Source organism: Canis lupus, chromosome 3 (genome assembly GCF_048164855.1).
Source record: "Canis lupus baileyi chromosome 3, mCanLup2.hap1, whole genome shotgun sequence".
In the NCBI taxonomy this organism is placed as follows: Eukaryota; Metazoa; Chordata; class Mammalia; order Carnivora; family Canidae; genus Canis; species Canis lupus.
Window position 1 is genome coordinate 66,364,753 of NC_132840.1, and position 24,788 is coordinate 66,389,540.

General features: G+C 43.6%; 1 protein-coding gene and 2 long non-coding RNA genes across 21 annotated transcripts in view; 1 reads left to right on the forward strand and 2 right to left on the reverse strand.

Annotated features, from left to right (window-relative positions):
* ZC3H12C (zinc finger CCCH-type containing 12C) overlaps window positions 1-24,788 on the forward strand; it is a 176,542-nt gene that overhangs the window by 78,550 nt on the left and 73,204 nt on the right. For 11 of the 19 annotated variants that reach the window (XM_072821879.1, XM_072821878.1, XM_072821890.1 and 8 more), the window contains 3 exons: window positions 7,761-8,214; window positions 10,475-10,726; window positions 16,623-16,790. In XM_072821879.1, the coding sequence (XP_072677980.1) occupies window positions 16,749-16,790 (42 nt within the window). In that variant the 5' untranslated portion in view covers window positions 7,761-8,214; window positions 10,475-10,726; window positions 16,623-16,748. Of the gene's footprint in view, window positions 1-7,760; window positions 8,215-9,254; window positions 9,481-10,474; window positions 10,727-16,622; window positions 16,791-20,696; window positions 20,843-21,107; window positions 21,225-21,387; window positions 21,481-22,007; window positions 22,233-24,788 lie in introns of those variants that run through there. The other 8 variants (XM_072821891.1, XM_072821892.1, XM_072821886.1 and 5 more) reach the window with 7 other exon arrangements.
* On the reverse strand, window positions 2,063-6,289 carry LOC140625103 (uncharacterized). The gene is made up of 3 exons (XR_012024474.1): window positions 6,020-6,289; window positions 3,627-3,735; window positions 2,063-3,437 (listed from the first exon to the last, which is right to left on the reverse strand). It is a non-coding gene; the product is annotated as an uncharacterized lncRNA (long non-coding RNA).
* On the reverse strand, window positions 17,650-20,509 carry LOC140630920 (uncharacterized). Its single transcript, XR_012028606.1, has 2 exons — window positions 19,995-20,509; window positions 17,650-18,826 (listed from the first exon to the last, which is right to left on the reverse strand). It is a non-coding gene; the product is annotated as an uncharacterized lncRNA (long non-coding RNA).

Here is a 24,788-nt window from a genome sequence, read left to right on the forward strand (position 1 = left end):
TAGAGAATTAATAAAATAATTAGAGAATAAATAGAACCCCGAGATCTGTCTTACAACTGACATAGCTGATTAAATATGCTTCTGATGGTTCTATTAAATTTTTAATTTTTTTAAAAAAAATTCTGAACAGCTGGGTGAGAAGGAAGAACAAATTCTCCCCTATCCCATGTCTCATAGCTGCTGTACTCATGAGTCTCTGATTCATTTCCATGTAGAGGTAGAAATGATCATCCAGAGTGTACTGAACAAGCTTATATATTAATAATAGGATGACAATCTGGACTCTGCTGTTTTTACTTTTAAAGCATTTATCCATCTCAGCCAGCCACAGAGACCACTGATGAATCAAGTGCTGAACGGAGAAGGCAACCTCAGCTTTGTCTACCTCCTACCCAGCTCCTATCAAGAGCCTCTGGGAAAGTGGAATTATTTAGAAATTATCTCTTATGTTACACAGTCCCCCTGCTCTTCAAGTTCTATGTTCAATTGTTGAATCAAATCAAACTATCAAATGAGATGTTTATCAAAGCGTGCAAGAAGCAGTCATATTAAAATCCCTATTTGATTTCCCATTCAAAAAAAATCACCGGGATGATTAATGACCATTCTTAAAGTTTCATGTGTGATATTTCTTCAAAATAAAGGGAAAAGAGGGGAACCTGGTTGGCTCAGTCAATAGAGCATGTGACTCTTGATCAAGCCCCACGTTCAGTGAGAGATTACTTTGAAAAAATTAAACCTTTCGGTGTATCTGGATGGCTCAGTCAGTTACATGTCCAATTCTTTCAGCTCAGATCATGATCACAGGGTTGTGAGATCAAGCCCCACATTGGATTCCACACTCGCCATGGAGCCTGTTTAAAATTCTCTCTCTCCCTTCCCTTCCCCACCCACCCCTCTAAAAAAAAGTTTAAAAAAATTAAATCCTTAAAAATAAATAAAATAAAGGAAAAATAAACAAAACAGAACTCAGGCAGTTTTAGCTACTCTGAGAAAAGCTGTGCAGGCTTCCTCCTTAAAATCAAAATTGCAGCCAGAGGCTGACTTCTTTGGGTCCTCTGAGCCCAGTTCATGGCAAAAGCTCTACTGAGCCGTTCCCAAACAATATGGCCATTCTAGTCCTTACCTGCTGTCCCTTGAGCTTGCAAGCCACCTTCTCCATCTCTTCTGCTTTTCTTCTATTTTCTTTAAACGTAAACCTCCTCCAGTGTTAAATTCTCAGTCCTATTCTTTTTTTTTTTTTTTATGATAGTCACACACAGAGAGAGAGAGAGGCAGAGACACAGGCAGAGGGAGAAGCAAGCTCCATGCACCGGGAGCCCGACGTGGGATTCGATCCCGGGTCTCCAGGATCGCGCCCTGGGCCAAAGGCAGGCGCCCAACCACTGTGCCACCCAGGGATCCCCTCAGTCCTATTCTTTTATTTGTTCATTCAACAATATGTATTGAGATGTACTGAGAGCCCACTATGTGCCAGAGATCATGTATGTATTGGAGATTGTGAGTGAGACAGAGCCAGTCATGGAGCTTACAAGCCAAGCTAGGAATCAACTCAGGTTAAGGTATCTTGAGCTCTTTGACAGTTCCACAATTTCTCTGGCAAAAATCACAAGCTCTTTGCAACTCTCTCGGCTCCTAGAGGTGGTCTCTCTGGGCTCGAGGACTCTGCAGACATTATCAGACACATGCACATCAAGAAGCAGCAGGTGATGAAACGTTCCATTTGCAACCCCGGGCCCCAAGTTCATAAGGGCCTTTGAGGGAAATGCTGTTCAACAAAAGTGTGGACTCTGCCAGAGGCTACGGACTTTGAGAATATTCTAATTCCTGTGACATGATCCCAGTCTACCTCTTCCATGCCCTCCATTTCTTGCACACTGTGCTTTTTTTTTTTTATAAATTTTTATTTATTTATGATAGTCACACACAGAGAGAGAGAGAGAGAGAGGCAGAGACACAGGCAGAGGGAGAAGCAGGCTCCATGCACCGGGAGCCCGACGTGGGACTCAATCCCGGGTCTCCAGGATCGCGTCCTGGGCCAAAGGCAGGCGCCAAACCGCTGCGCCACCCAGGGATCCCCACTGTGCTTAATTGATAGCAAACTACTCCAGTTCCCTGAACACACTATGTCTTAGAATTTTCCACACTCTGCAAATGCTTCCACTTACCCATCCTTTGCTAACCTGTTCATGTATCATACTCCTATCTGTCATTCAAATCATCCCTTAAGGAACACCACCTCCCTGAATACCTGCTGGCTTCCCTCCTTCTTCCCCTTCCTCTCCTTTCCCCAAACAATCCCTCCCTCTTCTGTGCTGCAGAGGTATAATGCAATGGTTTCTAGCTGAGTCTCTGAATTCTAATTATTCTGAGTTTAGTTCCTGGCCCAACCACTTAGCAACTATGATCTTGGACTGTTTATTTAACCCTTCTGGGTCTCCGTTTCCTGATCTGCAAAAAGTGGCAATAATAGTGTCTATCTCATAGGGTTGTTAAGCAACATAAAGAAATATGAAAACTTGGAACAGGTTCTGATGCATAGTTATCATGTCTACTATTGATCAGATCACATTGGGGTGCAGTTCTGTATTTCAGTTTCACTTTACCCCATTCAACTGGCAGCTTCTTAAGAGCAGGAATCATGTCTAACTCATCACTAGGCCCACTTATACAATAAGTGCACAGCAAGGAGGTTTTAGCTGAACCTAATAGTGGTATTAGGTATGAATGTCATCCTTCCTTACAGTTCAATGCAATTAGAATGCAAGGGATTTTGAATGACTCATACTGTACTAACTGCAATTAGTGATCCTCTTCCTCCCATGCCCTTTTTTAAATTGCCTTTCCCTTTGTGGCTTAACTTCAATCATTCAACAATTGTCTATCAGAAGCCTATTCTGTGCCAAGCACTGTGCTGGGCAGTGGAGATTTCTCAGTGAACATGAGGCAGTCCCAAGCCTCTAGAAGAGACAGACAAGAGAACGATCTTATGGGGCAGAGTCCTGTGAGAATCCCAATGAGGTAGTGCACAAATGTCAAGTGACAACCTAAGGAAATGCAACTGTCTAATTTTTGAAGTCAGAGAAATGAAATCTGGCTGAAGTGAGGAGAGCAGAGTCTTTGGGAGGTGTACTCTGTACCCACTAAGTTAATAAGACCAACCAGCTGCCCTTAGTTTTAATGACAGACTCTAAGGAACTCTGGGGAGCAGTACCTTGGGGTCTTGAGCACCCCTGCTTTCTTGCAGCATTACTTCCTAGAGAAGATTTCGCCCTTAGAAGTTGCTATGGAGGAATGCAAATATGTCTGGCAAGCATGAGATGCCTGAGGCCATATTATCTGGAGCCTCCGAGGCCTCTTGAATTCACTGCAGTAAATCTTCTTGCTTTGTTCAACCACATCCCTTCTTGAAAGGATCCAGGCTTTTTTCAAAACACCTGTTAGAATTATACCGCATAAATTTTTTGTATTATGGTCAGAAAGACCCTAATTCTCTTTGCGTGTAACTTGTGCTCTACATCTAAAACATTCCGAGTCAGTCTCTGAGTTCTTTCATTAGTAAAACATTTATTGGACATCTACTGGGGCACCATGATTATTATAATTGCCCCCAGGGGCTGGCATACCTTGACTTTGTAAATTCTTCATTTCCTTTCTTGATTATCTCACACTCCGTTTTCCCACACCTGTGGGTTTATTTATGTAGTGAAGTAATTTGGGGGAAGTGTAAATACACTGAAAAATATGAAAGTCAACAGAATCCCACATCAGAGTTTGAAGTATCTTCTGGCCTCAGCTTGTAGCTATAGGGGCTCCATTCTGGAACTTCCAGTCTGGTGAGCATGGTTGCCTTTCCCTCCCTGGGTGGCACTGTAGGGCAGCTCTCTTTCATTCACACTTTTCTTCCTCATGTGAAGTCCAGCCCTCTCCCCCTCCTATTAACAACAGAATGTAATTCTAGATGTCGAATTTGAATTCATCGTTGAAGGTTAAAAATTTCGGATGTCAGGCAGAACTGGATTTGAATTCTAACTCCAAACCATTGACGTAGCTGTGTGACTTTGGGGAAGTGGCTTAACTCCTCTGGACCCAGTTGTCCATCTGAATAGTATTGTTGTAAAGATGCAATGAGATAACATATACAAATAGCTTAACTAAGTAAGGGTTGTTCTAGGTGCTTTATATGTATCCACTCTTTTGCCTCTTACAAGGGGCCCATCCCATAGGGAACTTTGGGGTAAATTTCATGTCACCATTTTCTAGCGAGGTCTACCAGCCCACACCTCCCTTACATGCCACATTCTGTACTTGCCAGGCACAAAATAAAGACAGCTTTCTTGCTGTGGCTGGCCTTGAGGTGCTACCTGCCTGGGGCATCCAGCCCTCCAGCCCTCCTGAAGGGCGCCTCCGACAGGCTCGAGTGACAGGCTCAGCACGGCTGCTTGGCTCAGATAGGCAGCCTGCAGCACTTTGCACTAGCTGCAAATACATCTTGCATTTTAATCCAACAGAGCTAGCTTTGCTGACATTAAGGACGTGGTACAAAGCACAGCTCTTTAGTTTCCAAATGAATGAAAATGACACATTGAAAACGAGGCTGGCCACAGCATCGAGCTGGAAAACAATAATGACTCACAGGAAACACAGGGACTGAGTAAGCACCAACGAAAGGCCACTCAGCCCTTCGTTAACATCACTCGGGAAAACGTGGTCTCGCTGCGGAACAACCAAAAACATATGGACAAAATCTCCCAGCTTTTGAGGACAGTCTAATTCCCATCTGGCTTATAAACTGCCTACCTTCCAAATTAGGTACACTAGGAGTTGACAGAAGATGTGCAGGGGCCATCGGTATAGAAATGTTAACATGTGGCATGCATCTGCGTCAGGACTGGAATTGCTAATCAATTGTGAAATGACTATGAGATAGCTTTAATAAGCAAGCTTATTATTTACAGTCTAGATGTGAGACCACAAAAAAAATACTGGTGACAGAGATTGAAGCTTCCTTCTGCATGTATGTACCATCAGAGGTCTGAGCACAGATTTTTAAAAATCTAATCATAAATCAAATATTTTATGTGCTGCTCTTGTTTATTATCTTTATCATCACTAGGTAATGCATTATCTTATGCACAAAAAAATCTTATAATGCATAAGCTTTTCCTTCAACCTATTCATTATTTTTATGGGTGATCATTTATTCAACATATTAACGATTATCTTTGTGCAACAAAAAAATATTGATTTGTAATGCTAGTAGATGTTCACAATTTTGAACTAAAAAAAAACTATATGATATCCCACAAGGAAAAAAATTACATAGGTAAAAGGAATGAATCCGTATTGCTTTCACTTTTGGGGGGGCTTCTCAGGAGTTGCCAACAAGAACTGGGAACTTAAAGGAGATGTCTAGGAGATTGTATGCTAAAATATTTTGTATTAACTCAATCATGGGTTTGGTTACCAAAATCAAGCATTCTTAGAAGACACACCTCATATACATTTTTAATGTTTGTGGCTCCCCAGCATCTAAAGCTCTTTGCTATGCTTGAGAAACCTTAAGAGGCAGAGCCCATCTCTCACTGCAGAAAGTGAACATTCCTGGCACTAGCTTGCCCATCCTCCTTTGCAGCTGGAGCTCCAGCACAGGGTCTAAACTCTGATTGGATGCACTCATGTCAGATTTCGAACAAGGAGCTAGTGACCAAAGAAAGAGAACCCTCATAGAGTTCATTCTGCCAAGAGTAATAGTAGAACCAGAGCTACATTCCGTTTTCCAGAAGCACAGCCATTTCAGTGGCCACTTCTAGAGCCAGCCTTGGGGTGGTGATAGGACACGCTGTGGTGTTGATACCTTCCTGGAATACTTCTGTGGTGTGATGCTGGACACAGTGCCTGGCTCTGTAGCCTCCAAGCTTGGTTTTCAAGCCTAACTAGAAATTATATCAGATCCTAAATATTCTTTCATAAATTCTATCGTATAGGACCAAAACCCTGGCTGTTTCACTATACTTACTTTTTAAAATATTGAACACTTTACTCCAGCTATATATTATAGTTTGAGGAGAAGAAGAAATATTCTTCTAGATTAAGAGAGAAGAAAACAAACATAAGCACCACAAAGCAGCTGGAAGCCTTGTGAACACATTTGCTGTCAGTTTCGGACATTCTCACTTTGAATTCCAGAATGTACCTTCCAGGTGACAATGACTATGTATTGTCATGTGATGTGAAGCACGTAACTGTTCCCTCTTACCCATCCTAGAGTCCTCACACATATGATGGATTTCAGCCTGTTCTTCCTCCACCCTCTGTGGTCCACTCAGAGTGCTTTACTGGGATTAATTCTCACCCACTGAGAAGAGCTTCAAAATCTTAGATCAACTTTCTAGTTCCACTAGACTTGCCTTCATTTTGCTCATTCTCTTTCTACTTTATTCTCAGAGTTTGTTAGTCTGTTTCTTTGAAGAGCTTTGACTAGCTCTTCTACCCCATTTCATCCTACTTCTGAGGAGATAAATGGCAATAAACTGTGCATGTGTAGACTGTCCTTTCTGGAGTTAGCCACACCATCTCTTTTTCTCTTTCTCTCTCTCTCTTTCTCGATAGGTAGATAGATAAATAGATAGATAGATATAAATATACATATATATAAATACATATATCATTTAATATATATATTAAAGGAATTTATATATTATATATATAAATTCCTTTATATATATTATAAATATATAAAATATATTTTACTATATATTATATATTTATAATATATAAATATAAATATATTTATATATAAATAAATACTTATATATTAATAATATATTATTATATAATATAATATATAAATAATATAATATAATATATATTATAATATATAATATATAAAATAAATATTTATAATATATATAAATAAATATATATATAAAGGAATTTCTTTATATATAAAGGAATTTCTTCTTCCCGTACTTCGGAAAGAAGAGAAATTCTTCTGTGGGAATTATATCTTTGTCCTACCCCCCAGAGCATAGTGCCACTTTAAGTAGTATCTTAACAAAGTTTTCAGCAATTAACTTAACAATTCAATTAAAACAACGTCTCCTACAGGGGCACCTGGATGACTCAGTGGGTTAAATATCTGACCTCAGCTCAGGTCATGATCTGGGGTCCTGGAATCTAGCCCCCAGTTGGGCTCCATGCTCAGCAAAGAGTCTGCTGCCCCTTCCCCTCCTCCTGCATTCTGTCTCTCTGTCTCTCAAATAAATAAAATCTTTAAAAATAAAGAAATAAACCTATGTCTTCTACTAAGCAACAAGGTTACTTGAGACCTGGGTGATTCAAGATGGTTACAGTTCACACAGAGCTTTCCAAAGCAAACATCTATGAGATTATAAGCATATCCACTTAATGAAAGAGAAAGTTAGTGTTAAAAAAATTTACTTCCCTGATGGCAAGTGGTGTGGAGTATTTTCTCATGTGTTTGTTGGTCGTATCTATGTCTTCCTCTGTGAAATTTCTGTTCATGTCTTTTGCCCATTTCATGATTGGATTGTTTGTTTCTTTGCTGTCGAGTTTAATAAGTTCTTTATAGATCTTGGATACTAGCCCTTTATCTGATACCTCATTTGCAACTATCTTATCCCATTCTGTAGGTTGTCTTTTAGTTTTGTTGACTGTTTCTTTTGCTGTGCAGAAGCTTTGTATCTTGATTAAGTCCCAATAATTCATTTTTGCTTTTGTATCCTTTGCCTTCATAGATGTAACTTGCAAGAAGTTGCTGTGGCCAAGTAAGAATGGTGAAAATTAAGAAGACAGGAAACCACAAATGTTGGAGAGGATGTGGAGAAAGGGGAAACCCTCTTGCACTGTTGGTGGGAATGTGAGCTGGTGCAGCCACTCTGGAAAACTGTGTAGAGGTTCCTCAAAGAGTTAAAAATAGACCTGCCCTATGACCCAGCAATTGCACTGCTGGGGATTTACCCCAAAGATACAGATGCAGTGAAACCCTGGGACACCTGCACCCCAATGTTTATAGCAGCAATGTCCACAATAGCCAAACTGGAGAAGGAGCCTTGGTGTCCATTGAAAGACGAATGGATAAAGAAGATGTGGTCTATGTATACAATGGAATATTACTCAGCCATTAGAAACGACAAATACCCACCATTTGTTTCAATGTGGATGGAACTGGAGGGTATTATGCTGAGTGCAGTAAGTCAATCAGAGAAGGACAAACATGATATGGTCTCATTCATTTGGGGAATACAAAAAATAGTGAAAGGAAATAGAGGGCAATGGAGAGAAAATGGGTGGGAAATATCAGTGAGGGAGACAGAACATGAGAGACTCTTAACTCTGGGAAACAAACAAGGGGTAGTGGAAAGGGAGGTGGATAGGGGGATGGGGTGACTGGGTGACGGGCACTGAGGAGGGTACTTGTCAGGATGAGCACTAGGTTATATGCTATATGTTGGCAAATTGAACTCCAATAAAAAAATTTAAAAAAAAAAAAAAAAAAGAAATTTACTAACCTGCCCAAAGCACAGAACTGGTTTAAAGTAGGACTGAATTTCTGAGACTCAAAACCCAGGTTTCAAACCTTGTACTATTCCTTGATGTAAATGTATCTCTCCACTTTAAAAAAAAAAAAAAAAAAAAAAAGATTTATTTATTTATTTATTTATTTGACACAGAGAAAGAGAGATAGAGCATGAGCAGGGGGAGGGGCAGAAGGAGAGGGAGAAGTAGGCTCCCCACTGATCAGGGAGCCTGACGTGGGACTCAATCCCAGGACCCTGAGATCATGACCTGAGCTGAAGGCAGATGCTTAAGCAACTGAGCCCCCCCCCCACCCCTCTCCACTGTTTAAGTGTCATTTGTGGTGCCCACCATATGCAGAGCCTAGAGCCACTTCCAAGGGAAATTGTTCCCTCTTGAACCCCTGCTGACAGGGCAACCCTTGACCAGCCATGAGTGGCTGTTCCCACCCCTCTCTGGCTTCTACTGATTGAACAGAGTGGGCAGCTGACCTTGAAGGAAGCCAATCCACAGATTAGTCAGCAGCTCATTGAGGTGGCCTGACACAAGAAGTTTTGACTCAACAGAGATGACCTCTGTCAACCAGATTCTGGCTGATTCTTATTCCTTCTAACCAAGGGACCCTAATTGACTTAACCTTTCTGTAGATGGTTGTAAACAGATTGTGTGAAACAAACTTGTTCAACTTTCTATTTTACCACTTTTACGTAAACATATACTAATAGAACAGGATATCACATGTTTGGAAGTTCCCAGTCTTCTTAATCTCTGATAACTACTTTTCTTTTAGAAATTTTCTTCTATGGAGTCCTTGCTCCCATACAATCTTGGTCCTCTCTCTCCTTTTTCATCTCTCCTTCCTCTACAGGAAGAGGCTACACAGCATTTTGAGTGCTTTACATACATTATCCTATTTAAGGCTCACAGCAACCCTATAAGGTAAACATTCATATCTCTATTTTACAGATAAAGAGTAAAAAGCACAGAGTGATGGTGGTGGTTTGGATTAAGGTGATGGTAGAGGAGAAAGAGGGCAGAGTAATATATTTTGAAAGTAGAACCAACAAGACGTGGCTGCTGAATTAGATGTGGAAGTGAGGGAGGTGATGCTTAAGTAACAGACTGAATTATGCAGCCATTTGCCCATCCTATTGGTCATCTCTAATTAGATGTTCCAGAAGCTCTTCTAGAAGATGAGTTCACCATGCTTAAAACTGAATTTTATCATTTTTTTCCCCAAGACCTACTCCTCCTTTCAATATTTTCTTTTTCAAAGAGCATCACCATCACAATGATTAAGTGGCAGGTACTTTATAGAAAGGAATGCAAATGAGAGAAGCAGTTAAAAGTATGGTCATATCGTACTCCAATAAAAAAATATATACAAAAATAAATAAATAAATAAATAAATAAATAAATAAATAAATAAAATGAAAAAAAAACACAAAATTGAGATGGGCTGTATGTATAAACTATACACCAATATTTAGAAAACTTTAGCACCAAAAAGGAATGAAAATTCTCTCAATCAACTTTTTATATTGATTATGAGGTGAAATCATGCTATTTTGGAAATATTAGGTTAAATAAAATATATTTTTAAATTAAAAAAAAAACACTATGGTCAAGATCCTTCTAGGTATTCAAAGTGTTTTCTCTGATTTATTCATATATTTACTGACTTTTAGCTCCATCATTTGACCATAAGTCTCTCTGGGGCAGAGATTATATCTGTAATTAGAGCTAATATTTACTGAGTCTTTGCCAAAGGTCAGGGCTTATGTGACACACTTTGAATGCATCATCCCATGTAGTTTTCCCAACAGCCTTATGAGGCAGTACACCATGGCCAAGAGCTTCTGTTCAAATCCTGGCTCTGGCACATGATTTGGGGGAAATTACTCAACTTTTCTGTATCTTGGTTATCTCACAGGACTCTGGGAGGATAGAGAAGAGACATCTAACCCAGAAAGACAAGATCAAAGGAGGCTTTCTAGAATGGAATGAATCGCTGTGCTAAATCTTTGTTCACAAGGTATTAGGGGAAGGGCATCACCAGCAGAGAGAGCACTCTATATGGGGGCCTGGGAATAAACCATGGCATGAAACCTTCTGATGATTGCCAACGCAGTTTATGAAGAGCAAGGAAAGGTGACAAGCTCAAGAAACTACAAGAGCCAGGCAGGTAAGTGTTTTAAGAGAGGCTGGCCAGGGATGCCATAATGGGAAGGCATGTGGTCTGTGCAAACTGGACAGCAAGGGGCTAGCTGCTGGGGCCAGTCTCTACTCCCACTACAGGCTCTTCAGTCTCTTCCTTGACCCGTATAGCTGACACTGCCTTGGGGCTCCTGCACTTGCAATGGCCTCTACCTGGAATGTGGTTCGCATGGGCTAGCTCCTTTGCATCATTTCAGCTAAAATTCGATTGAAAAAAAGGCTTCCCTGATCACTGCCTGCAGCCCCTGCAGACCTGCTAGTGCTCTACTCTGACTTCTTCAGAGCACTGACTAGTATGTGAAATTATTTTGTCCATTTGTGGCTTCCATCTGTTTGTGTAATGGTATATTTATAATATAAGCTCTGTTGGAGCAGGAAACTTTTCCAGCACCTACAATGACTGACATAGTAGGAGCCCTCCAAAAGGCCATTTATTCATTTTGAATAAACAAAGGTGCTTTGTTGTGCATCTCCTCAATGCCATGTACTATGCACTACAGAGATGGATTTGACAATCATCAGAATATAGGTACTACTGAATGCCACAGAAATGGATGAGCAAACCCAGGACATGTGTATGGAGCCAAAATATAATGAATCAGAGAGGAATTCTTCATAGGAATAGAGAGAGGAAGTAAGAGGGAAGCAGGAGAGAAGTGGTATCACAGAAACCAAGGGAAAACAGAGCCCATGATATAAATTACAGCTTGATTAGATAATCTGCTTCTGGCTGATTATGACGTGCGGTAGATACTTGGGGTAGCTAACCTTTCTTTCATTACTTGTTTCCTTCCTGAGCCCATTTGGGGACTTCTGAAGAAAGTCTCACCTACATACCTACTTTCTTTCTGGGTTTCCTATGATATATCTCAATAGTGATGTCATGTCTGTTTTCCTTTTACCTTATTCAAGTCAACTTGCCAGAATTCTCATCTTCAGATAAACAGATTTCCATTTATGTATGTGTGCATCCTATCTGGAAATAGTATCTATATATACAGATATCTGTAGTGTCTATCTATCTATGTCTATATCTGCATCTAGATCTATCTCAGGTGATTATAAGTGCTAAAAAAAAAAAAAAAACGGGGGGGTTAGGGGATGGATGGATGGATAGAGACCAGAATGTATATGAAGGGAGGTTTTATGTGGATGTTCCAGATAGAGCGTTGAGAGATGGCTTCTCTATTGAGGAGACATTTGAGCAGAAGTTCAAAGGACACTAAGAAGCAAGCCTTGTGGGTGTTTATGGAAGAGTGTTCCAGAGAAAGGGAATGGCCAGAATGGCAAGAAGGTTGGTGTGGCAGGTAGAGGATGAGCAGGGGAGAGTGGGAGGAGACAAGGGGTTGGCAGGTGCAGGAGGGGCTGAAGGAAGCAGCAGCGGCTAATGGGAGGACCTCCCAACCGTGCCCAGAACATAGCAGGTGTCCAAAAAGCACTTGTTAAATGAATGAATCCCTAAAGTGGACAAGAATTCTTTTGATATCTGCATCCTGGGGATTGCAGCTGACAGAAGGAGTCCCTAACTCGGGGAAGTTTAGTACTTTTTTTTTTAAGATTTTATTTATTCATGAGAGAGAGAGAGAGAGAGAGAGAGAGAGAGAGAGGCAGAGACACAGGCAGAGGGAGAAGCAGGCTCCATGCAGGGAGCCCGAAGTGGGACTCGATCCCGGGTCTCCAGGATCACACCCTGGGCTGAAGGCGGCGCTAAACTGCTGAGCCACCTGGGCTGCCTGGAAGTTTAGTACTTGATTATAGTTAATTTAGTGTTTTCTCTGGATTTTTTTCAAATATGTCTTATCTTTAATGTATGTATTCCTTTAAAATTTTGATTTATTTAGGATATAGGCCACTTCTTTTACTTTATGATTCAAAGTCCAGTGCTAGAACTCAACAAACACTTGTTTAATTAAGTCAAGAAAGATAGTGGAATATATAGAGAATTTAAAAAAATTAATTGCAAGGGTTATCTCTGGGTGATAGGATAAGAGACAATTTGTAGTTTTGAAATCTTTTATTTTTATGTGTCTTAAAAACCTTCTTAAAAACATGTGTTCCTGTGATAGTTTTTTTTTTTTTTCCTGTGATAGTTTAAAATAATACTCTTGGGGCACCTGGGTGACTCATTCAGTTAAGTGTCTGCCTTCTACTTGGGTCATGATCTCCGGGTCATGTGGGGAGTCTGCCTCTCCCTCTGCCCCTCCCCAGCACTCATGCTCGCTTGCTCTCTCTCAAATAAATAAAATCTTTAAAAAAATAAAATAATACATCAGACTACTACAAGTTACTAGGTATTAAACCCAGTGAAAACCACTTCCATTAACCGTTGTTCCAGATCCATGAAGCCAAAGGACTTGACCCTCAATTTCACCTTTGGCCAGCTACCTACGTAAAAGATCCAGCTCTCGCTTTTGTGCATAAAGAAATTGAAATTGTGCAAGACAATACAAGTTATTGTATAGACCCAGTCCTACCAAACTCTAACATTTCTTACAAACACATATTTTAGCAAAGTAAACACAGAAAGTGGTGACAATGTATTTCATCAGGACAGGGTCTTCTGGTAAACAAGTTGTCCTTGCCAAAGCTTACTGAGCATTTAACTGCCTCTTGTCACTATCCAAAATAAAATAGTTTCCTGAATTTCTCTAGCAGGGTCTCCATTAAAAAGCAGGGACTGCCAAAGATAGGTAATGCTCACTTTTTAAAACAGGTGCTTGTAAAGAGACCTAGCCCTTCTTAGTAAACCAGGATTCTGTGTATAAGACAAAAACTGGAGGGGATCACACAGTAACTAAAGAGCTAGAGAAACATTTCAGGGGAATACTGACATCATTGGCTCAGATAAGATAAATGTTTTGACCAAAATGAGGGGCCATGAGACATGGGAGTCCATGCATGGCTGACCTCTGTTCAAGCCTATCCTGCCTCCACCTCTGCCTATGAAGGTTACACCTGCATGCTCTGGATTGACCACAGGATGGATAAAACAGAAGACAAATACTTTCTTGACAATCTGAGCTCACCTCCACCAAAGTCCTCATTGTGATCCAGGACCTACCCAAATCATTCAAAGCCACCAGATAGTTGCATTATATTTCTCTCTTTAGCCTCAGTCCTAGGCACTGACTGGGGGGACCCGTGGAGATGTGCTTTATGTTTTCCGCCTGGCTGGACACTTCATTTCTGACTCCTGGATACTCTGACTAAAGATTCCCTGGAATGTCTACGTGCAGACAAAAACAGCTGGCAGTGGAAATTTCCCTTGGACTTCCACTCAAGATTAGAAGTGAATACCTGGAGCCATGTAGGTGGGCTGTTTTCCCTGTATCCCTCTGATGTCAGCCACCGGCTCCATTACCTGTCCCCTAGCCGAGACTCTGAAACCAGCCTAGACCCTAAATCAAGGTGACTTTCCCTATCCAATCGCCCAACTCCAGCGGTACAATGACTCAGCAGCAAATCTGCTCTGCTCATAATCCTGCCCTTCCTGGAAACTGCAGCCCTAATTTGGGGGCTGTGTCTTCTACTTTATTGTCGTGTTTTATTAGTTGTTTGTTTGGGGAAACTGTCTTGTTTTAATTTGTTTGTAATTGGTTGTTTTTCTTTTTCTTTCTTTTCTTTCCTTTTTTTCTTCTTATTTTTAAAACCAAGCCCCTGCCTTTTTCTGCTATTCAGTAGTTGGCTCCTTGCTTTGTTCCTCTAAGTACTCTTCTAACTCCCCAGCTCTTCTGAGATTTTAATTCTGCTTTGTCCATGCTTTCAGAGACTGGAGGCCTGAATCCTGGTTCCCCTGGCCATGTCAGTACTGCCTGTTAGCAGATAGATGCCTAAACAGGCAGCCACAGGCTGGAGAGGCATGGGCTGCTCTGGTCCCTGGGACGGAGCCAACCTGAGTGTTTTCTACACACTAGGCACAGAACTGGGGACACTGCAGGAACACGACAGAGCTCCTGCCTTCGTAGGATTTACATTATGATGTGGGGAGACACAATAACACAAATAAGCAAATATAATTGTAGGTGATGAGTATGGTGGAGAAAAAAATGAAACCTATTCATCGGCCCACTCCAGGGGCTCACACACTACTTCTGTATCTCCTCACAAGAACTTCGCTGAGTGCTCCCTTTAGTTAAAGCAGTCCCATCAAAAATCCTCATAAAATCTGAGTTGGGAGCTTTTAGCAATTAGTAAAAACACTGACTAATCCCACTAACTCTGGCTGGGAATCCTTTAGTGTTACAGGACCTCCCTTTCCACATGACCATAGGTATCTTTCCCTGGCCTGGGAACCCCCGGAACTCATGCATGCAACTCACAGGACTCCCTCAACTTCCTCATCCTTGTGGCTGGAGTACTATTTCCAAAAATAGGATCTGCTTATTTATAAAATAAAAGTAGAAAGGGGTATTAAGGGCAGCCTAGGTGGCTCAGCGGTTTAGCGCCGCCTTCAGCCCAGGGCCTGATCCTGGAGACCCGGTATCGAGTCCCATGTCGGGCTCCCTGCGTGGAGCCTGCTTCTCCCTCTGCCTGTGTCTCTGCCTCTCTTTTGCTCTATGTCTCTCATGAATAAATAAATAAAATCTTAAAAAAAAAGGGGGGGTGGACAGCAGCACACATCACTGATAAATGTAGACTTAAAAAAAAAACTGTTTTTGAAAGCTAATTCAAGCACCCAATTTAAAACTCAAAATCTGGGGTGCCTGGTTGGCTCAGTCAGAGCATACAACTCTTGATCTTGGGGTTGTGGCTTTGAGACCTATGTCTGGTGTAGAGATTACTTAAAAATAAAATCTAATAAATAAATAAGTAAAATTCAAAAGTTATAAATGGTTATTGAATAAAAAGTGGATCTCTTTTACATCCTTCCTTCCTGATAATCATCCAGTCCGCCGGGCTAGGATAATCACCATTACCATTTTCTTGTGTGTCCTTCCAGAGGTCTTCTTCGTTTTTTACACAAATGGTAGCACACTAGATACACTGGTATTTACCTGATTTTTTCAAAAACAATTCCATACATAAAGCCGTTTCTCTCTTTAATAGATGAATGACATTCTGAAGATAGCATAATTTGCGTAGTTTCCTATTAATAAATAGATTTATTCCTTTTTTTTTTTGCCTTTGCAAATAATGCTGCAATTAATATTCTCCTTATGGAGTCTGTTCACATAGGATGCATTCTAATCTGAAAATTCCATAATTCTGTCTCTAGCTAGCTCACTTGTGTACATTTGTAATTCTGTATACCAATTTCCTTGGAAAACAACAGATGCTTGCAAAGGTGATGAGGATGTTTTTGGCTGCACTTGACATTCCATGTTAAAACAAAAAAAATTTAAGCTTCTGAGCAAGGTGAGCTGCAACGATACATGTGGCCCTTGTCAAAACGGCCAAGTGTCACCTTAGGAGCATTTGTAAATTCAACATTAAGCGTTTATTGCTCTCAAAATTCCATGTTGACTAAATGTAGTAAATTAGGGCAGCCACACTGGTTCAGGTAGAAAACCAAGCCCATGACTGTATGACACAGCATATTGAAAACCTTGCTGTTCTGCTCTCTGGTGGCCTCCCACAAATGCTGGGGGAAAAAAAAGAGAGACAGAGAAAGAGTCATGCTGCTAATGTGGAATCTTGTGGTAACTCATCAAAAGAAAGAAGTCCTGGGATTGGTCAATAGCACATATCTCGTGTCCTCCGGTTTCCTTTCCCTAAGAACTCAGCATTAAAAAGCAAGTCTAAGCAGTCACTGAAGGACATGGGCAGGACTGCGTTTCATCCCTCTGTGTCTGTCTTACACAGATCATGTGATTCGAAAATGGCTGTTTAGGGTAATGATATTAAGAAAACTCAACATTTCATAGGTGGTTGGAATGAACCAGGACTTCTCCGGAAGATATAAAAGAAACTGAAAAATCATAGTAGTCATCTGGCTACAGGTGCGAAGCTCTTCAACTGAAGGAAATCAAGTTTTGGCCAAAGGGCTGGAGATGAAGCACATGGAAGGGACTCTTGACTTCATCTCAACTCAGGTAAGTGTTTTGGTAGAAATGGTAGAGGCAGGAGAAATCGTTGTCTCACATCCTCAAGTGTATCCACGGGATACACACAATTTCAATAAGGAAACATCTAAGGACACCATTAGGAGAGCTCTGGATAGACCAGAAGCAGTTGCCAGGGGGTTGTGCCATTTTGAATCTGAGAGTGACTATGGGTTATCACATTTGAAGTCTCTGGAGGTCTTAGAGAAGGTGGCTGGACATCGGAAGCTCCAGACTGAGGCAGTCAGGTGGGATGTGATGGCTGAAACTCTTGTCTTTTGAGGTTCAAATGTGAATATAGGTGTGTAGCAGTCTACCTGGGAGCTATATATCAGAAAAAAAGTATGCTCTTGCAACCATTCTCTCTCTCTCTCTCTACACACACACACACATACACACACACACACACACACACACACACACACACCTCCCACGCCTAATCTGTTCTTTCCAGAGCATTTGCTTTTAACTAGTGAGGCTGTCCCAAGGCTTCGCCTACTATGGAGCTACAACCACTCAAATTCTTTAATTGTGCGCAATTCAGAGTCACAATTTGAGGTCCAGCCTTGGTTTTATAACTAAGATACAGATTGGTTGTCTATCCAGAATTGATAATGGCAAACGTGCCATATTTTGCCCAATGCCTATTTTGGAGTTTTATTGTCAAGACATTCAAAATTTGATGCTCAGTTTCACCATCTGTAAAATGAAAAGTGGGCTCACATGAAATGATCTCTAAGTTTTCTCTCATCCCTTTTATATTCTTTGAACTTCTCGGAATTACTTTCCTACTTTTCCTTTTAAGTCAATATAACTTAGAGTCAAGAAAAGAGGATTTCCCTAATGCTCGTTTGTCTCAGAGCCATAGGAGCATTTTATTTTTGTCAGAGATTTTCTCCCAATTCCGGTTTACTTCAGATGAACAACTGTGCTTGGTTTATTATCATAACAATGAGCATTTAATTTTTCATACCCTCTCAATAACATAAAAGTCTCATTTACCCAACTATTTGTCTTCTCTAGACAATATGATAAAATATTTCCACGGGCATATCCCACCGTAACCACAAATACATGCTTAAAATCAAACTATTCTAAGCATTTGTTAAAAAAAAAAAAAAATAGTTCCTCTACCCCTGAACTTCCTCTTTTTTTCCAGTCAGCATTACTATAGGTTTCATATCCACACTCGAGAGGTTATTTTGGACTTCTCCCCTTTCTTAAGTCCATCTTCGTCAAGGGTGTGCAGTCACTCTGTGGGACTTTTCAGGTCCCAACGTCTCACTAGATTGTCCCCTCCTCTCCTTCCCCGCTATTTACTTCAATACTTCACGTCTGTTCTGCCATATTGGCCACCAGCCACGTCTCCCCGCTCCAGTCCTTCCCCTTGCAAACCATCCAGTAACAAGCACTGTATTTATTTTCCTAAAATAGGATGTCCTCCATGTCATCCTGTGTCCAAACCCCTTCACAATTCCCCACTGTGTACAGGCTCTGTTGAACTCAATCCCTCTCTTTCTCTGTCTCTGTCTCTCCCCATTTGCAGCTATCTGTGTAATTTGGTTCCAAATATCCACTACAGCTTTTTTTAATCCCTATTTTCCACATTCCCTGGCACTCCATCTTTATTTATGCTGCTCCACTCAAGACCTGCCCCATCCTCTTGGTTTATCAAAATACTATTCCTCATCATTATCCAGCTTCCTTTTTTTTTTGTCTTTTGGAAGCCCAGGATCATCTTCTGTGTGAGTCTTCCCAACCACGTCAACGTAAGGCAGTTCTTCTGTCCTCAGAAACTTCGTTGCATTTATTACCCGTGACACATATTTAGCACTTCTAAATTCTCTTGTCCTCTTAGTTTTCTTTGAACTTTTGTATGTTTTTTTTATCTCCTCAACTACATAGTAAGGGAACTAAGGGCAGTTAGAGTATCATATTCACATCATGGGTCCAGATTCCAGAACGAGACTGCCGATGTTCTCGTCCCTGCATGCTGCTGACTGTAATCTTGGTCTGAATTTTCTCATCTGTGAAATGGAAATAGTGACAGTTATTCTCTCACAGGGGTTTCGTGGGTATTATATGAGCAAACACATGGAAAGTGCTTAGAATGGTAAGCATTCACAAAATGCTGGCAATTGCGATAATTATTCATGCCTCTTAGCTCCAAAGCACCTGATAGAGTGCCTTGGTCTATAACAACACATAGTCAATGCTGAGTGGAATTCAGTTGAGTCAATGAGGGAGCTAAGATAGACTGTGAGGATGATATATCGTGGAGTAGGGGAACTCCTAGCATCATCAAAACCATGTCACAGATGCTGTCACTTACAGTCAGCCAGCCAGCCTCATTTTAGGTCTCTGCCACTCCCTAACACTGCTAGAGGGACTTCTGAGGGTTTGGCTGGGTGAACAGGGGATGATTTCTCAGAGCATCCCTCCCTTCCTGCCAGGCAAAACTGACCTGGCTGCAGATAACAGGTTGCCAGACATCTTATGGGTCTTAAAGGTGGTATCAGAAATGTAGACCAGAGAGCTCTCATGGCCCCAAAGAAGCCTACCAGTTTGCTCTATCACTCAGCAGCCCTCAAGACTGGCCTGCCCAAGCGGAAAGCAGGCTCATCTCAGCAAGATGCACCCCTTTCATCTTGCAGCATGATGATGCCCGTGGGCTCTAGCCAGCAGGATGCTCTCGGCTGGGACCCCATCATCAATTGTTAACGGGCTACAAATATGGGCCAAAGAAATGGGGACATCCGTGCTGCTCAACTGAGCCATAAAGTCAGATTTTAAAAAATTTGTTAAAGAGAACTAGAAATTGTAAAGTTTTAGCCCCATTTATAGATATCACTGTATCTATATATATAACATTATAGATATCACTACCGTTAAGTAGCCCAAGCAAATTCAACAGATCCAGGCCTAAACCGTATACATGCTCTATTGAAAACAATTCAGAGTGCCAAGAAGTCATTTTATTAAAGGTGAAAAGTGTCATCAAAGGCATGAACTCTGGTCCAGTGAAAACAAGTATGTGCTTTGGATGCGGACAGACCTGTGTCCTTCATGTCCAAACCGTGAAATTTCAGCAAATTTTTCTAACCTCGATTTGCTGAGGGATCAAGGGGATTATAACACCTAGCTCACATGGCTGTGGTGACACATGAATGAGATAACGCATTTAAAGCAGTCTACCTAGCCTGTGGCCCAGGCTGGGGACACAATCCACGTGAATTCCCTTCCCTTCCACTCCAAGACCAGATGCATCCTGTCCGAGGCTAGGAGTGAGGCACCTGGTGATAATTCCACAGGCAGGCGAATAGATTATTTGAATATCATCGAAATGTTGACCTAAATTGTGCCGGGCGTTGGACAACTGACACAAGAGAAGAGGCTCTCCGCTCCCGGTGCTTTCCCCACTTGCGGCTCAGTGCGGAGGGCGGTCTCCTCCCAACCTCGAGAAAAGAGATCTGGATTTATCCTGGGCTTAACCTCGATTTTGACATATCGCAGTTTCCAATCAGGCCAGTTTCCTGGCCAAAAGAAGCCCTTCCCCTGGGTGAAATCCAAACAGCCGCATTTGTGTAAGTTCCCTTATTGGTCTTGCTAATGCGGGTGTGGTTTTTCCTCGTTACAGAATATTGATAATAAGCAGGCAGCCGCGGGAAAGCCGCCTGGGCTGGGCTGGGCTGGGCTGGGCTGGGCTGGGGGGGCGGCCTCTCGCTCCCCCGGCCGCCCGGGAACGGCCCGCGGCGGCAGCGGCGGCGGCGGCAGCGGCGGGGGCACCGGGCGTGGCCGAGCGCAGCAGGGGCGCCCTCCCGGCCGGCGCTGGGGGTGGGGCGCGGGCACCGCCGGCACCGCCGGGACCGCCGGGACCGCCGGGACCCCCGGCCGGGAGGGGCAGGGGCGCGCGGAGGAGGCGCGGGAGCCGGCGGCGGGGCCCGGCAGGTCCCGGCGGCTCCCCTCACCCGTCTCCACGCCTCCCGGGTTTTCCCCTTGGCTCGGGGTTTCCTGTTTCAGTTCTCGGTGATCTCCAGCAGCAGGTGCTGGTTTGCCAACCTCCGCTCCGGCGGAGAAGGAAAGAGGGAAAGGGAGGAGGAAGCGACGCAGCGGCAGCGGCAGCGGCTGCGGCTGCGGCTGCGGGCGGGCGGGCGGCCGAGGAGCGCGGCGGCGGGCGAGCCGGGGGCGCTGTCTCCGCGGGCGGCGGGCGGCGGGCGGCGGGCGGCGGGCGAGCCGAGGCCGGTGCGGCCGGGCGGGCGGGCGGGCGGGCGGCATGGGGGAGCCTCCCGCTCGCCCCGCGCCCTAGCGGCGGCCGCGGCGGCCCAGGGCGGAGGCGAGAGGCGGCCGCCCGCCGCAGGGCCGCGGAGCCGCGGGGCCGCCCGGCTTCCCGGGCCAGGGGTGATGGCCGCCCCCAGGAGACCGCAAGTAGGTTGAGCCGCAACCCCGCGTGCGCGCGCGGCCGGGGCGCGACTGGCGCCGCCGGGGGAGGGGGGGAGGGGGAGGGGGAGGGGGAGGGGAGCGGCGGGGGGCGGCGGGGCGCGGGGGGGCGGGGGGCGCGCGGGCGCGGCTCCGCGCGGGGAGGGCCGGGCTGGCGGCTGGCGGCTGGCGGCTGCCGCTGCGGGCCCCGCGGCCGGCTCGCCGCCTGCTCGCGGAGTCGGCCATGCCGGGGAGCGGCCCCCAGGTTTGTGCCGCGGGCGGCGGGGGACGGGGCGCTGAGGGAGCCGCGCGGGGGCCGGGGCCGGGGCCGGGGCCGGGGCCGGGGGCCGCGCCCGAGCGCCGGAGCGGAGAGGCCGGGGCGGGAGCGGCGGCGCCGGGCGAGCCCCAGGCCCGGGCGGGGCGGGGGTCTCCGGGCCGGGTGGGGCCGCGCGGGGAGCCCGGCTGCCGTGCCCGCGGGCAGAGCCGCCCTCCCGGGGCTCCGGGCCGGGTGAGGCCAGCGACCCGGGCCCCGCGGCCTAGGGCAGCGGTCCGCTCGCGCCCGCCCCGGGGGCACGGCCGCCGCGGAAGATGGAGGCGAGCCCGGGCGCCCCGCACCGAGACGGACCCCCCGGCGCTGCCCCTGCGGCTCCGGGCGCCGCGCGCTCCGGGGTGAGGCGGCTCCGGCCCCCGGGCTCGGCCCCCGCGCTCGGCCCCCCGGCCCCGGGCTCACTCCCGCGCCCACCCCGCGCTCCGCGCTTGGGCCGCTGCCGCCGGGTTCGCCCCCCGCACCGCCCTGCTCCCCCCGGACCGGGTCCCCGCTTCAGCCCCCGGAACCCCGCAGAAGCAGCCTCAGCGCCCAAGTCCCGGGTACTCTGGCCGGGAGGCTGGCCACGGGGGTAGCCGTTAGCAACACTGGTCTGTGCTCTGTGTTTGGTGATAAAGAGATGAAATGCGAATCCAGATTTAGGGAAAGTTTTCCTATTGGTTGCGAGGCTGTGTTGGAGTATCCTCAGGCCGGTGAGGCGCTTATTGATTCAGATTTCTCTCTCTCTCTTTTTAAACCATCTTAGAATAGTTACAGAGACACTTAGGGCCAGTATATTTAGAAACTTGGTAAAGTTCATCAATTCTTTACTCATTTCCTCGCTCGGTGTTTCTAGTGCATATAGGAAAGCGGTGGATGGGTCTCAAACGCTCCTTGGGCTTTCCGAGAACCACAAGAAGTCAGCAATACGGAGTACTGTATATTTTTTTAAGTCTTAATATATTTAGGTTGTAGTAGGTATGACTTCCGTTTATTGAATCACTCACATGTATATTAATTTTAATGGCAGTTTTTAAGATTTTGGTGTCATCCACTGTTGTAGACATTTGGCCTCACCGAGTGTTTGTAAGATGATCTGACAACTTACCTCTCTGTTCACCTGTTTGTTTTTTCCCCAATTTGGCATTCTTTAAGTTACCTAAACCTGTCTATTTGAAGGTACCCTTAAATACCAGAATGATCTAGGAACTGTGTATCTATAATTCAAAACGTTGGAATATTTTTACTTCAAGAATGGGTTCTACTTTCAAAGGACGTTTAAACTCTACCTCAAGCATCCTTCCGGTCCTCGGTCATCAGGAAAGTACTCAAACATTACAAACAAAGTAAAATGAACTCTCTAACAAAACAACAAGAAGGCCAGTAGTCTTTAAAGTGCATTTGATAACCAACGCCTCATGAGACTAGTTTATTATAATGGAAAATGTTGAAGAAGAGGAAACAGAAACTTGGAATGTTTGTATGCTGATGGGAGTTTTTATTAGTCACTTCCTTTTGCTACATATTTGTTTTAATTACAAGACTAATAAAAATATCCCATTTGATATTACTGGCTTCTCTGGAGCTGTGTTTTTCATGGATTACATTTGCCAAATTGTACCCCAGGTGCTTTATGGAAATCCTATTTTTAAAATATTTTCCTCATTCTACAGCTGGGTTACCTTGTCCTCATTCTAGCAGACCACAATGATATTTTACATTAATTTTAATTACCGTAACAGATGTAAAAGTGTTGCTATCATTTTATAGCTTTTAATAACCTTTTCTATGCCCTTTTATACCTTTTTATGCTCTTTTTGTGCTTTTCATTATTTTTGTAGATAAATTTGGAAGAATTCTCCCATTCTCATTTGATAGCAGTTTTAAAGAAATGAATAGAAGATATTAAGTAGGAGACTTTTTAAAATCCTTTTCGTGTTAGAATGTAGGATTGTAAACTAATCTGCAGTTGTTGCTCACTTGACACTGGTAAACTTTTATTCCCTCAGCAGATAATTAATTTAGTATCGATCTGGGTGCTGCAGTAGGCCCCTGACCTCTAAAAGAAGAGAGATTATGAACAGATAGAAGATAATGCTAGATAAAATGTACTAAGTGGGACAAGCAGAAAATAAGAAATGCAGGTACTGTAGTAGGGAAGGCTGCATGCCAGCTCTTAAAGCTAAGATTCAGGCTGGTACAGCTGGATAGGAGTCATTTCCAAGTGAATAATGCTGTGAGTCAAGGAAAGCAGGGAGTGGGTGGGCCAGTGTGTCTGGAACATTAAGTAGGTGATAGGAGTAGTGAGTGATTAAAGTGGCACACATGGTTTCAGGGTATAGTTTTTATTGGAAAGAGAAATACTAAGTAAGAAGGTCAGGGAATGACAAAAATGTATTAAATCAGGTTTCCAAATTTAAACCAAAGTACAACCAAATTAAAAATACCAAGATTCTAGAGATTGATATCAAATCTACCAAATGTAAAAAAATCTTGTGTTTTAAGTGCTGACATTCCTCATGGGCCTACAACATACAAAATCTTGTGACTTTATAAAGACTTGACTTTTAATAGTCACTAAAAAACAATTATTGCTGCTGTTTCACTGTTCACAGTTCAGAGAAATGATGGACAATTGAGAATATGGTTTTTGTAATCTGTTTCATCCCAGAATATATCTCCAATTTCTTGGGAAAAAAACTTTATAGGATTATTGAGCTATTTAAATGAGATAGTATGTGATAAGTATACCCTGTCTGGCACGTAGTAATTTTGGTATTTGATGGCATAAAGATAACTTGCAGATCTGTAATGTGGAGGTTATCACTTCCCTATCTTTGCTACAGTTTTTATAGCTGACATAATGCTAGCTGTTACCTACCGTGCACTGAGATGCCAGATGCCATGCGTATGCACTGCTCTTATTATCCTCATTCTGTGGATGAGGAAACCCAGACATAAGAGTTTAAATAACTTTAAGTCACACATCTAGAAAGTTGCAGAAGGGAGTTTGAACCTATGTCCTTAATTAACCGTTGGGCAGTTCTGCCTCTCTGATTCTGTTTTTACTTTTTTTCTCTAAAAATCGTGTCATTGTGTATACGTATGTTGACACACGTTGTTTGAAAATTAAGAGATGCATGATAATTAGCATTATAGGTCTGGGAGATAAGAGAGGTATATTAACCTTTACAAAGTCCTGCAGTGATGGAACAACATGAAATCCTGTCTGGCCAAATAGTTGGAAGGCAAGGTTGCGTAGATCCATA